This window comes from Cololabis saira, chromosome 1, assembly GCF_033807715.1.
Source record: "Cololabis saira isolate AMF1-May2022 chromosome 1, fColSai1.1, whole genome shotgun sequence".
NCBI classification, from domain to species: Eukaryota; Metazoa; Chordata; class Actinopteri; order Beloniformes; family Belonidae; genus Cololabis; species Cololabis saira.
The window spans coordinates 57,259,465-57,272,604 of record NC_084587.1 but is presented as its reverse complement, the minus strand read 5'-3'; the positions used below and the strand labels follow the sequence as shown (position 1 = coordinate 57,272,604).

Below are 13,140 nucleotides of genomic sequence, written 5' to 3'. Positions count from 1 at the left end.
CTGGCGATACATTTGATATTTCATGGTTTGCATTAATGGGCGTGGCCTATCGGCTCAACAGCACCCCTAGAATACTTTTCTCTGCCATAACTTTTGAATGGTTTGACATAGGGAGTCCTGGGTGGTGTCATCAGATTATTTATGGAGTCCTTGACCTTCATTGGCATGAATTAGCCCCGCCCCTTCTTCTGATTGGTTGTCCCTTTTTTCTGCTATAACTTTTTAATGGTTTGACATAGGAGGTCGTGGGTGGTGTCATGGGACTCTGTAATGAGTTCTTAAGCTTCATTGGCCTTAATTAGCCCCGCCCCTTCTTCTGATTGGTTGTCCCGATTTTCTGCTATAACTTTGGAATGGTTTGACATAGAGAGTCGTGGGTGGTGTCATTAGATTCTGTATGGAGTCCTTGACCTTCATTGGCCTGAATTAGCCCCGCCCCTTCTTCTGATTGGTTGTCCCTTTTTTCTGCTATAACTTTTGAATGGTTTGACATAGGAAGTCGTGGGTGGTGTCGTTTCTGATATGCTTATGGGGGGCGGTGGCCGTGAGTGCGAGGGCCCGTTCATTGCTGCTTGCAGCTTTAATTATTATTATTATTATTTTCCTGACAAAAGGAAGGCCTTTTTGCCTCCCTAAACGTACCCAAAAAGTCACCAAATTTTGCACCCAAGCCAGGCCTGGCGAAGAATTTGATATTTAATGGTTTGCATTAATGGGCGTGGCAAAATGGCTCAACAGCGCCCCCTTGAAAACTTTGTGCCTCAAGCCCCACGATACGGTTTGATGTACATGCACGAAAATCGGTACACACCTGTATCATGGCGCAACTTAAAGAAAAGTCTCTTGGCGTCATGTCGAGAAACCGAACAGGAAGTCGGCCATTTTGAATTAATCGTGTCATTTTGGCGAAATTTATGCCTTCTTTCGGCAGTTAATTCAGCCCGAACCGTAACGTGCACCCAGGTGTGTTGTACATCAAAATGTGCATCTCCATCCTCCGACCCCACGCATTACTTTTCTCTTTCGAAAGCGTTACCGTGGCGACGCTAGACGCCAAAAAGCGTGCCCCCCTTCATCTGATTGGTTCAGACAGAAAAAACTTTGCGCCTCAAGCCCCATAATACGCTTTGACGTACATGAACGAAAATCGGTACACACCTCTATCATGTCGCAACTAAAAGAAAAGTCTCTTGGCGCCATGGCCGAAACCGAACAGGAAGTCGGCCATTTTGAACATTCTGCATTAATCGCGTAATTTTGGAGCAATATATGCCATTCCTTCGAGAATTAATTCAGCCCGAACCTTATCGTGAACCCAGATGTGTTATACATCAAAATGTGCGTCTCCATCCTGCGACTACACGCATTACTTTTCTCTTTCAAAAGTGTTACCGTGGCGACGCTAGACGCCAACAAGCGCACCCCCCCTTCATCTGATTGGTCCATATTTGATAGTTCCCCAAAAGGCACCAAATTTTGCACCCAAGCCAGGCCTGGCGAAAAATTTGGTATTTAATGGTTTGCATTAATGGGCGTGGCAAAATGGCTCAACAGCGCCCCCTTGAAAACTTTGTGCCTCAAGCCCCACAATACTGTTAGACGTACATGCACGAAAATCGGTACACACCTGTATCATGGCGCAACTTAAACAAAAGTCTCTTGGGGCCATGCCCGAAACCGAACAGGATGTCGGCCATTTTGAATTAATCGTGTCATTTTGGCAAAATTTATGCCATTCCTTCGGAAGTTAATTCAGCCCGAACCGCAACGTGCCCCCAAGTGTGTTATACATCAAAATGTGCGTCTCCATCCTCCGACACCACGCATTACTTTTCTCTTTCAAAAGTGTTACCGTGGCGACGCTAGACGCCAAAAGGCGCGCCGCCTCTTCATCTGATTGGTCCATATTTGATAGTTCTCCAAAAGTCACCAAATTTTGCATGCAAGCCAGGCCTGGTGATAAATTTGATATTTCATGGTTTGCATTAATGGGCGTGGCCTAACCACTCAACAGCGCCCCCTAGAATACTTTTTTCTGCTATAACTTTTGAATGGTTTGACATAGGAAGTTGTGGGTGGTGTCATGGGACTCTGTAATGAGTCCTTAAGCTTCGTTGGCCTTAATTAGCCCCGCCCCTTCTTCTGATTGGTTGTCCCGATTTTCTGCTATAACTTTGGAATGGTTTGACATAGAGAGTCGTGGGTGGTGTCATCAGATTCTTTATGGAGCCCTTGACCTTCATTGGCCTGAACTAGCCCCACCCCTTCTTCTGATTGGTTGTCCCTTTTTTCTGCTATAACTTTTGAATGGTTTGACAGAGGAAGTCGTGGGTGCTGTCATTTCTGATATGCTTATGGGGGGCGGTGGACGTGAGTGCGAGGGCCCGTTCATCGCTGCTTGCAGCTTTAATTAGGGCCCGAGCACTTGCAGTGCGAAGGCCCTATTGTATCTGTAGGAATTCTTCTTCTTCTTCTTCTTCTTCTTCTTCTTCTTCTTCTTCTTCTTCTTCTTCTTCTTCTTCTTCTTCTTCTTCTTCTTATTGTTCTGACAAAAGGAAGGCCTTTTTGCCCCCCTAAACGTGCCCAAAAAGTCACCAAATTTTGCATGCAAGTCAGGCCTGGCGAAAAATTTGATATTTAATGGTTTACATTAATGGGCGTGGCAAAATGGCTCAACAGCGCCCCCCGGAAAACTTTGTGCCTCAAGCCCCACAATGCGGTTTGTCGTACATGCACGAAAATCGGTACACACCTGTATCATGGCCCAACTTAAAGAAAAGTCTCTGGGCGTCATGTCGAGAAACCGAACAGGAAGTCGGCCATTTTGAATTAATCGTGTCATTTTGGCGAAATTTATGCCTTCCTTCGGCAGTTAATACGGCCCGAACCGTAACGTGCACCCAGGTGTGTTATACATCAAAATGTGCGTCTCCATCCTCCGACACCACGCATTACTTTTCTCTTTCAAAAGCGTTACCGTGGCGACGCTAGACGCCGAAAAGCGCGCCCACCCTTCATCTGATTGGTTCAGACAGAAAAAACTTTGCGCCTCAAGCCCCTCAATACGGTTTGACGTACATGAACGAAAATCGCTACACACCTGTATCATGTCGCAACTTAAAGAAAAGTCTCTTGGCGCCACGGCCGAAACCGAACAGGAAGTCGGCCATTTTGAACATTCTGAATTAATCGCGTAATTTTGGAGCAATATATGCCATTCCTTCGAGAATTAATACGGCCCGAACCGTATTGTGAACCCAGATGTGTTATACATCAAAATGTGCGTCTCCATCCTGCGACTACGCGCATTACTTTTCTCTTTCAAAAGTGTTACCGTGGCGACGCTAGACGCCAAAAGGCGCGGCCCCCCTTCATCTGATTGGTCCATATTTGATAGTTCCCCAAAAGGCACCAAATTTTGCATGCAAGGCAGGCCTGGCGATAAATTTGATATTTCATGGTTTGTATTAATGGGCGTGGCAAAATGGCTCAACAGCGCCCCCCGGAAAGCTTTGTGCCTCAAGCCCCACGATACGGTTTGACGTACATGCATGAAAATCGGTACACACCTATATCATGTCACAACTTAAAGAAAAGTCTCTTGGAGCCATGGCCCAAACCCAACAGGAAGTCGGCCATTTTGAAATCTGATTGGTCCATATTTGATAGTTCTCCAAAAGTCACCAAATTTTGCATGCAAGACAGACTTGGCGATAAATTTGATATTTCATGGTTTGCATTAATGGGCGTGGCCTAACGGCTCAACAGCGCCCCCTAGAATACTTTTATCTGCCATAACTTTTGAATGGTTTGACATAGGAAGTTGTGGGTGGTGTCATGGGACTCTGTAATGAGTCCTTAAACTTCGTTGGCCTTAATTAGCCCCGCCCCTTCTTCTGATTGGTTGACCCGATTTTCTGCTATAACTTTTGAATGGTTTGACATAGAGAGTCGTGGCTGGTGTCATCAGAATCTTTATGGAGTCCTTGACCTTCATTGGCCTGAATTAGCCCCGCCCCTCCTTCTGATTGGTTGTTCCTTTTTTCTGCTATAACTTTTGAATGGTTTGACATAGAGAGTCGTGGGTGGTGTCATTTCTGATATGCTTATGGGGGGCGGTGGACATGAGTGCGAGGGCCCGTTCATCGCTGCTTGCAGCATTAATTATTATTATTATTTTTCTGACAAAAGGAAGGCCTTTTTGCCCCCCTAAACTTGCCCAAAAAGTCACCAAATTTTGCATGCAAGGCAGGCCTGGTGATAATTTGATATTTCATGGTTTGCATTAATGGGCGTGGCAAAATGGCTCAACAGCGCCCCCGGAAAACTTTGTGCCTCAAGCCCCACAATACGGTTTGACGTACATGCACGAAAATCGGTACACACCTGTATCATGTCGCAACTTAAAAAAAAAGTCTCTTGGCGCCATGCCCGAAACCGAACAGGAAGTCGGCCATTTTGAATTAATTGTGTAATTTTGGCGCAATTTATGCCATTCCTTCGACAATTAATACGGCCCGAACCGTAACATGCACCCAGGTGTGTTATACATCAAAAAGTGCGTCTCCATCTTGCGACTACGCGCATTACTTTTCTCTTTCAAAAGTGTTACCGTGGCGACACTAGACGTCAAAAAGCGCACCTCCCCTTCATCTGATTGGTCCATATTTGATAGTTCCCCAAAAGGCACCAAATTTTGCATGCAAGCCAGGCCTGGCGATAAATTTGATATTTCCTGGTTTTTATTTATGGGCGTGGCAAAATGGCTCAACAGCGCCCCCTAGAATACTTTTCTCTGCCATAACTTTTGAATGGGTTGTCATAGAGAGTCGTGGGTGATGTCACCTGAATCGGTATTCAGTCCTTGAGCTTCATTGGCCTGAATTAGCCCCTTCTTCTGATTGGTTCTCCCTATTTTCTGTTATAACTTTTGAATGGTTTGACATAGAGAGTAGTGGGTGGCGTCATCGGACGCTGTATTGAGTCCTTGACCTTCATTGGCCTGAATTAGCCCCGCCCCTTCTTCTGCTTGGTTGTCCCTATTTTCTGCCATAACTTTTGGATGGTTTGACATAGAGAGTCATGGGTGGTGTCATTTCTGATAAGCTTATGGGGGACAGTGGCCGTGAGTGCGAGGGCCCGTTCATCGCTGCTTGCAGCTTTCATTAATAATGTATTTATTTATTTAATTTTGGCACAAAAAATCCTTCATAATATCTATCCATTTTCTATCCCTGTATAATTCTGAACAGTGTCACGCAGGGGACAGACACACACAAATATATTAGCTACAAAGGGTGGACCGATACCGATATATTGAACGGTATGGATTATTAGGGAAGAAGCAGGAAGAAGCAGGATCCTCCCCGTTTATTGACCAATAGTAGAGGTGCTGGACCAAGAAAGGCAACCTTCCTCATTTGCATAATGAGGCAGAAATGCACAAGTTAAAGTAAAAAGAGGAGACCAGGGAATGTAATTGATTGATTTGACTTTATTCGTTGAACAGGGGCCGTACATATTAATGAACACATGTGTAAATATGCATGGTTGCCAGAGGGTAATTTCCACCATTAGTTCCCGCGGCAAATTAATGCCAGACACAGAATCGGACACCAGCAGACATACGAGACGAGATATGACATCCATATCAACAAAACACAACATTAAAAAACCCGACTGAGCTAGATAAAAATCATTAAGCAATAAAAACATGTTACCATTGATAAACAAGTAATTAAGTGACCAAAAGTTAAAGTGCTAGGTGCTTAAGTGCTAGATTTTGTAAAGTGCTGATGCAAATTACACATCGCCCCATTGCTCTTTAAAGTGCTTTACTGCTCAAAGTTGTAAAAGTGCTAATGCATATTGCACATTGTCCTATTGCACTTTTCTGGCACACACTGACATGTGTGTGCTAATGTTATTGCACAAGTTGGCATTATTGCGTACATATTTGTAATTATGTATGGACCATTTGCATACATACTTTTTCTGCTTATATTTTTGTCAGATCTGGTCCCCCCCTATGATTGAGTCTGTTTTATATAAGTTATAACATGGTGATTGGATATGGTGAGCCCTCTTTTCTAAAAATAAAATACATTAAAAACAAACACACACACACACACACACACACACACACACACACACACACACACACACACACACACACACACACACACACACACACACACACACACACACACACACACACACACACATTCCTCACTGTCTTACTCCTGTTCAGTCCACAGGTTCAGTGTCACTGTTGAACCAGGCACCAAATTGGAAAGTGGGCCTGCCTCCCTTCACCTATGCAACGACATGTTGGTCCTCAGCAGAGGCCATCCACCTGCTATAATTGGCCACTGGAAGCTGTCGACGTTGCGTCGATATGGTGCTGTACCAAATGGCTTTGTGTTTGAGGGGGGAACTCGCTGTGGAAACTGTAAGTAACTCCTGAACGTATTTATTTGATGTGACGGGTTACTGCTAGTGTGGTGTGAGGAGGGCTTTTGGTGCCAGGAAAATGATGGCGCTTTTCCACTAGTACCTACTCCGCTCTACTCACCTCAACTCGGCTCGACTCAACTTGGCCTGTCTGTGTGGATGTCTGCTATATGCTGGTCTCCAGCAGGAGGGTTCCCCCTTATGATCCAGGTCCTGGTCCAGGTTTCTTCCCTCCTAAAGGGGAGTTTTTCCTCCTAAAGGGAAGTTTTCCCTTGCCACTGTTTGGCTTAAGTTCTTTCTCCCACTAGGGGAGTTTTTACCTGGCATTGTTTATGTTATGTTTATGTAATAATTGCTGGGGGTTCATGTTCTGGGTCTCTGGAAAGCGCCTAGACACAACTTCTGCTGTAATTGATGCTATATAAAGAAACACCGCAGCAGAACCTCCGGTCCTGGCACCGCAGCAGAACCTCCGGTCCTGACACCGCAGCAGAACCTCTGGTCCTGACACCGCAGCAGAACCGTGGTCTGTGTATCCCTGGCACCCGCTCACGTCAAACTTACCAAAGCTTTTCCAACGCAGCAGGCCCAGTATTTGGGCCTCTGCCGGTAAGTTTTGATACAACTTTTAACTTCTACCGTGTGTACACCGCAACTGTCTGAGTCTTCTCTCCGCTGTGGGCTCCTCTTGGAGCCCTCGCGAGTAAGTTTTGCTCTGAACCACCGGCTAAAGCAACTAGCTAGCTGCTCGCTACTCTGCCATTACTCCTTTACTGGTCACCGCTGTTTTCCGTCCTCAGCCACCACCACCTCCACCTCAACAAGCTTACCTGCTGGATGTAGCATGCTGTGGCTAATCCCGTGGATATTCCTGGGGTTCTCATCGCTCCTCTACACCCGGACCCTCGGCTCCTCGACGCTAGCTAGCGTTAGCTTCCAGCTACCGCTCTCCACCGGGACCATGCCGCCGCTCCACTCCGCCGCGGCCCACCACTACCACCCGCGTCCGACACCTGGTCCACTCTGGCAAAACCATCCTCCACACAGCCGCTCAGGCCGCATGTTTTCCTACAACTTCACGTCGCCAAACTCCATTCCTTCCTTCTGGTCCTCCTGCCGTCCCGCAACTACTACGTTACGTCATCACAACAAACAGCTTGTGAATCTGTCCAATCTCCGTCCACTTCCTCAGTCCTCTCAGCCAATCACCAAGCAACACCACCTGAAACTGGCTCTGTTCAACACTCAACAACAAAAGCCTGCTGCTGAATGAATTTATAACGGACAATAATCTGGATTTCCTCTGTCTAACAGAAACCTGGCACAAACCCCTGGACTATTTCTCACTAAATCAGGCCACTCCCCCCAACTTCACCTACATTGAACAAGCTCGCGCTGAGGGGCGGGGGGGCGGTGTTGCAGCAATATACAGAAAGGACATTAAAGCAACCTCCATCCCCATTCCTGTCATTCCGTCATTTGAGCACGCTGCCTTCAAACTTCCTGGCCCCACTCCTCTTGTCACCGCCGTCATTTATCGCCCCCCCAAACCAAACCCCTCCTTTCTCTCGGATTTCTCGGATTTTCTGACCCAGCTCTGCTCCATCTCTCCCTCTGTTCTCCTCCTGGGTGATTTCAACTTCCACATCAACGATGCTAACTGTAAACCTGCTACTGAATTCCTGGACCTGCTACACTGCCTAAACTTCACTCAACACGTCGACTTCCCCACTCACGCCCGCGGCCACACCCTCAATCTCGTCTGCTCCACCGGCCTCACAATAAATCATCTCTCCAGCCTCAACCTCCACGTGTCTGATCACCTGGCAATCACTATGGACATCAACATCCCCATCCCCACTCCCAAAGAAGCACGCAAAATATCCTTCCGCAACATCAGATCCATCTCCCCCTCTGCCCTCTCAGCCTCTCTTGCCACTCAGATGTCCGCCTTCCCTCCTCCGTCACCCGACAATCCCTCAGAACTCGTGGATTACTACAACCATACACTCTCCTCCTGTCCAAAACAGTCTCTTTCGCATGCTCAGCACCCTGGTACACCCCTGAACTCCACAAAATGAAATCCCGTAAACGTCAACTCGAGCGACTCTGCAAGAAATCTGGTTTAACTGTTCATCAACTTGCCTACTCTGATCATCTCCACCAATACAAGGATGCCCTCAACTCAGCTCGCTCCACCTACTTCTTCAACATCATCCATTCTGACTCCTCCAACCCAAAGGCTCTCTTCTCCACAATCAACAAACTTCTCAAACCCAGTGACAACATCTCCAACTCCTTCACAGTCTCTAAGTGCAACGACTTCCTCTCATTTTTTCAATCCAAAATCCAGACCATCTACAGTAACCTGACCACCTCCTCCACCCCCTCCACCTCCCCACCTGTTTCTCCCCCCTCCACCTCTCAGCCCCTGTCTCACTTCTCTCCCATGTCTTCAGTGCTGCTTTCCAGTCTCATGGTGGGCATGAAAACCTCTTCCTGTGCTCTGGACCCCATCCCATCCACATTTATAAAAAACTGTCTCCCAGCCATCTCCCCACTCATCATCAACATCATCAACTCCTCCTTCAGCTCTGGCTCAGTCCCCGACACCCTCAAACTGGCAACTGTCACCCCCATCCTCAAAAAACCCGGACTCAACCCTGACACCATGAACAACTTCCGGCCCATTTCCAACCTCCCTTTCCTGTCAAAAATTCTGGAACGTGCCGTCGCCACTCAGCTCAACACCCACCTCACCTCCAATGATCTGTTTGAAACATTTCAATCTGGTTTCCGCTCACGTCACAGCACAGAAACAGCCCTCATCAAAGTCACCAATGATCTCCTTCTCTCCTCCCACTCCGGCAACCTCAGCATTCTCCTTCTCCTGGACCTCACAGCAGCCTTCGACACCATCAGCCACACCATCCTCCTTTCCCGCCTGGAATCATCTCTCAATATCACCGGATCCGCCCTCTCCTGGTTAAAATCCTATCTCACCAACAGACATCAATTCATCAGCATCAACAACTGCTCCTCCTCCACTGCCCCTCTGTCACAAGGCGTCCCCCAGGGCTCGGTGCTTGGTCCTCTACTCTTCATCCTCTACATGCTCCCCCTTGGCAACATCATCCGCCGCCACCGCCTCCACTTCCACTGCTACGCTGACGACGTTCAACTGTATATCTCCACCAAATCCCTCACCTCTGCAACCCGCTCTACCTTGACCAACTGCCTCGCTGAAATCAAATCATGGATGCACTCGAACTTCCTCCAACTCAACTACAACAAATCGGACATGCTCATCATCGGCCCAAAATCCCTCACCAAAACCGCTCACAACTTCACCCTCACCATTGACAACTCCATTCTGTCTCCCTCCACTCACATCCGCAACCTCGGAGTTATCCTGGACAATAACCTCTCCTTCCAACACCATGTCAACCACATCACAAGAACTGCTTTCTTCCACCTCAAAAATATTGCCCGTCTCCGTCCATCACTCTCCTTCTCTACCGCTGAAACCTTGATCCACGCCTTCATCACCTCAAGACTCGACTACTGCAACAGCATCCTCTACGGTTCAACTTCCAAGGTCCTCAATAAACTCCAATATATTCAAAACTCTGCAGCCCGCCTGCTCACCCACACCCGCTCCAGAGACCACATCACCCCAGTCCTCCAGAAGCTCCACTGGCTCCCCATCCCTCAACGGATCCACTTCAAAATCCTTCTCCTCACCCACAAAGCTCTCCACTATCAGGCCCCCTGCTACCTCACCGACCTGCTCCACCGCTACACTCCCTCCCGCAGCCTCCGCTCCTCTGACGCCAACCTCCTGTCCCTTCCTGTCAGAACCAAGCACCGGACCTGGGGCGACAGAGCCTTCTTCATCGCTGCTCCCACCCTCTGGAACTCCCTCCCCAAAAACATCCGTGACTGTACAGACCTCCCAGCATTCAAATCCCATCTCAAAACTCACCTTTACAGAGCAGCTTTTAATGTGTGATTAATGTCCTGTGTCATGTTGTGTCCTTATGTACTGTCCTGTGTATTGTAATTTGTATTATGTGTTTTGTTTTAATGTAAAGCGTCTTTGAGTGCCCTGAAAAGCGCTATATAAATAAAATGTATTATTATTATTATTATTAAAATGTAATTGAATTGAATTGGCCTAATTTTCCAGTACGATTAGGCCACGGTAATTTTCCAGTACAATCCAGCACATTGAGCAGAAGTAGGCGGGGTTCAGCAAAGCTGCTGTGGCGTAATTGTGTTTGTGACACAAGCAAAGAACAACAACAAAGAACCTGGAGGAGATGGTGTATGTGCTGCTTGGGCATGTTTTCAATATCAAGTTAAAAATTGAGAGTGAGAGAAGACAGGTGAGGCTTTTGTTTAATTAATTTTTTTATTTATATTTTTATCCCTGATTTTTTCACATTTGTATCACCTAGTGCGCCTACCTACTGTAAGTCAGTCAAGGACATTGCTCAGGTTTCCTCCTTAACCTGAGGAGTGAGCAGGCCGCTTCTTTTCACCAGACAGGGTGGGGCTTCTCTGGCCGAACGTTGCGCGTGGAAGGATCACGTTATTCCAGCCAGGATATAGGACAGCTTACCCATGTCCCCCCCACCCCCGGTCATCCCGTTGCTGCTTCCACCTGCCTGCTGTGCTGTTGCCGTCCCTGACCCACCAGTCTGGCCCTCGGCAGGAGGGTCCCCCCTGATGAGCCTGGTCCTGCTCAAGGTTTCTTCCCTCCTAAAGGGGAGTTTTTCCTTGCCACTGTTTGGCTTAAGGTTTTTCTCCCACTAGGGGAGTTTTTACCTGCCATTGTTTATGTAATAACTGCTCGGGGGTCATGTTCTGGGTATGGGTCTCTGTAAAGCGTCTAGAGACAACTCTAATTCAATTCAATTCAATTCAATTTTATTTATATAGCGTCTAATACAACAGAGTTGTCTCTAGACGCTTTACAGAGACCCATACCCAGAACATGACCCCCGAGCAGTTATTACATAAACAATGGCAGGTAAAAACTCCCCTAGTGGGAGAAAAACCTTAAGCCAAACAGTGGCAAGGAAAAACTCCCCTTTAGGAGGGAAGAAACCTTGAGCAGGACCAGGCTCATCAGGGGGGACCCTCCTGCCGAGGGCCAGACTGGTGGGTCAGGGACGGCAACAGCACAGCAGGCAGGTGGAAGCAGCAACGGGATGACCGGGGGTGGGGACCGCAGGCCAGCACGCAGCTCCCGAAGCTCCGGCCCAATCAGCAAGTCCCAGGTTGGGGTGCAGGGTCAGGAAAAGACTTGTGCTCCGTAATGCAAGCTACAGCCACCCACGACCACCTGCAGGACAAAAGAGAGAAAAGGGAGGAGAAGGGGGGGCCAGCAACGGGATGACCAGGGGTGGGGACCGCAGGCCAGCACGCAGCTCCCGAAGCTCCGGCCCAATCAGCAAGTCCCAGGTTGGGGTGCAGGGTCGGGGAAAGACTTGTGCTCCGTAATGCAAGCTACAAGCCACCCACGACCACCTGCAGGTTCCGGTGTCCGGCAAAGGATGCTGCAACATGGACAAAAGAGAGAAAAGGGAGGAGAAGGGGGGGCCAGCACAAGAAACTACAGGAGCGACTCTGACACACTAAAGTTTACACTACCTAGAGATTTACCAACATCAGCTAGAGGTTTACTAAACACTAACTATAGGCTTTACTAAACAGAAATGTTTTAAGTTTAGTTTTAAAGGTGGAGGTGGTGTCAGCCCCCTTAACCCAGATTGGAAGTTGGTTCCATAGTAGTGGTGCCTGATAGCAGAACGCCCGCCCTCCAAATCTACATTTGGATACTCTAGGAACTACGAGTAAACCTGCACTCTGAGAACGGAGAGCTCTGACAGGAACATAAGGCACTATCAGGTCTTGCAAATAATGCGGAGCTAAGCCGTTTTGGGCTTTATACGCAAGTAATAAAATGTTAAATTGGATTCTGAATTTTACGGGTAACCAATGGAGCGACGCTAACACTGGAGAGACGTGGTCTCTCCTGCTAATTCCTGTCAGTACTCGTGCTGCTGCATTTTGGATCAGCTGGAGCCTATTCAGCAAATTACTTGGACATCCTGCTAACAACACATTACAGTAATCTAGTCTAGAAGATACAAACGCATGAACTAGTTTCTCTGCATCACTCTGCGAGAGGATCTTCCTAATCTTTGCAATATTACAGAGATGGAAAAAGGCTATTTTACAAACCTGATTGACATATGGTTTAAACGACAAATCCTGATCGAAAATAACACCAAGGTTTCTCACAGTTGCACTGGAAGCCATCGCAACACCATCTAATCCCTTCCTAAGATGCTCTGGACCAAGAATGATAACCTCTGTTTTATCTGAATTTAGAAGCAAGAAATTTCTGGACATCCAGTCCTTGATGTCCCTAAGACATGCCTGAAGTTTAACTAACGGTTCTGTTTCATCCGGCTTCATAGACAAGTAGAGCTGCGTATCATCAGCATAACAATGAAAGTGTGATTCTGGATTATACTTCCCAACGGCTGCATGTATAAACTGAACAAGATTGGCCCTAGCACTGAACCCTGCAGAACACCATAACAGACCCTTGACTGTTCTGAAGAAACCTCATGTACATGAACAAACTGGAACCTGTCAGATAGATATGATTTA

At 47.4% G+C, this 13,140-nt stretch overlaps 1 protein-coding gene across 1 annotated transcript in view; it reads left to right on the top strand.

The window, feature by feature from the left end:
- The window catches only part of dok7b (docking protein 7b), a 105,379-nt gene that overhangs the window by 48,500 nt on the left and 43,739 nt on the right, over nucleotides 1-13,140 (top strand). Inside the window, exon 5 of the mRNA XM_061728320.1 lies at nucleotides 6,251-6,451. Coding sequence (XP_061584304.1) covers nucleotides 6,251-6,451 — 201 coding nt within the window. The remainder of the gene's footprint in view (nucleotides 1-6,250; nucleotides 6,452-13,140) is intronic.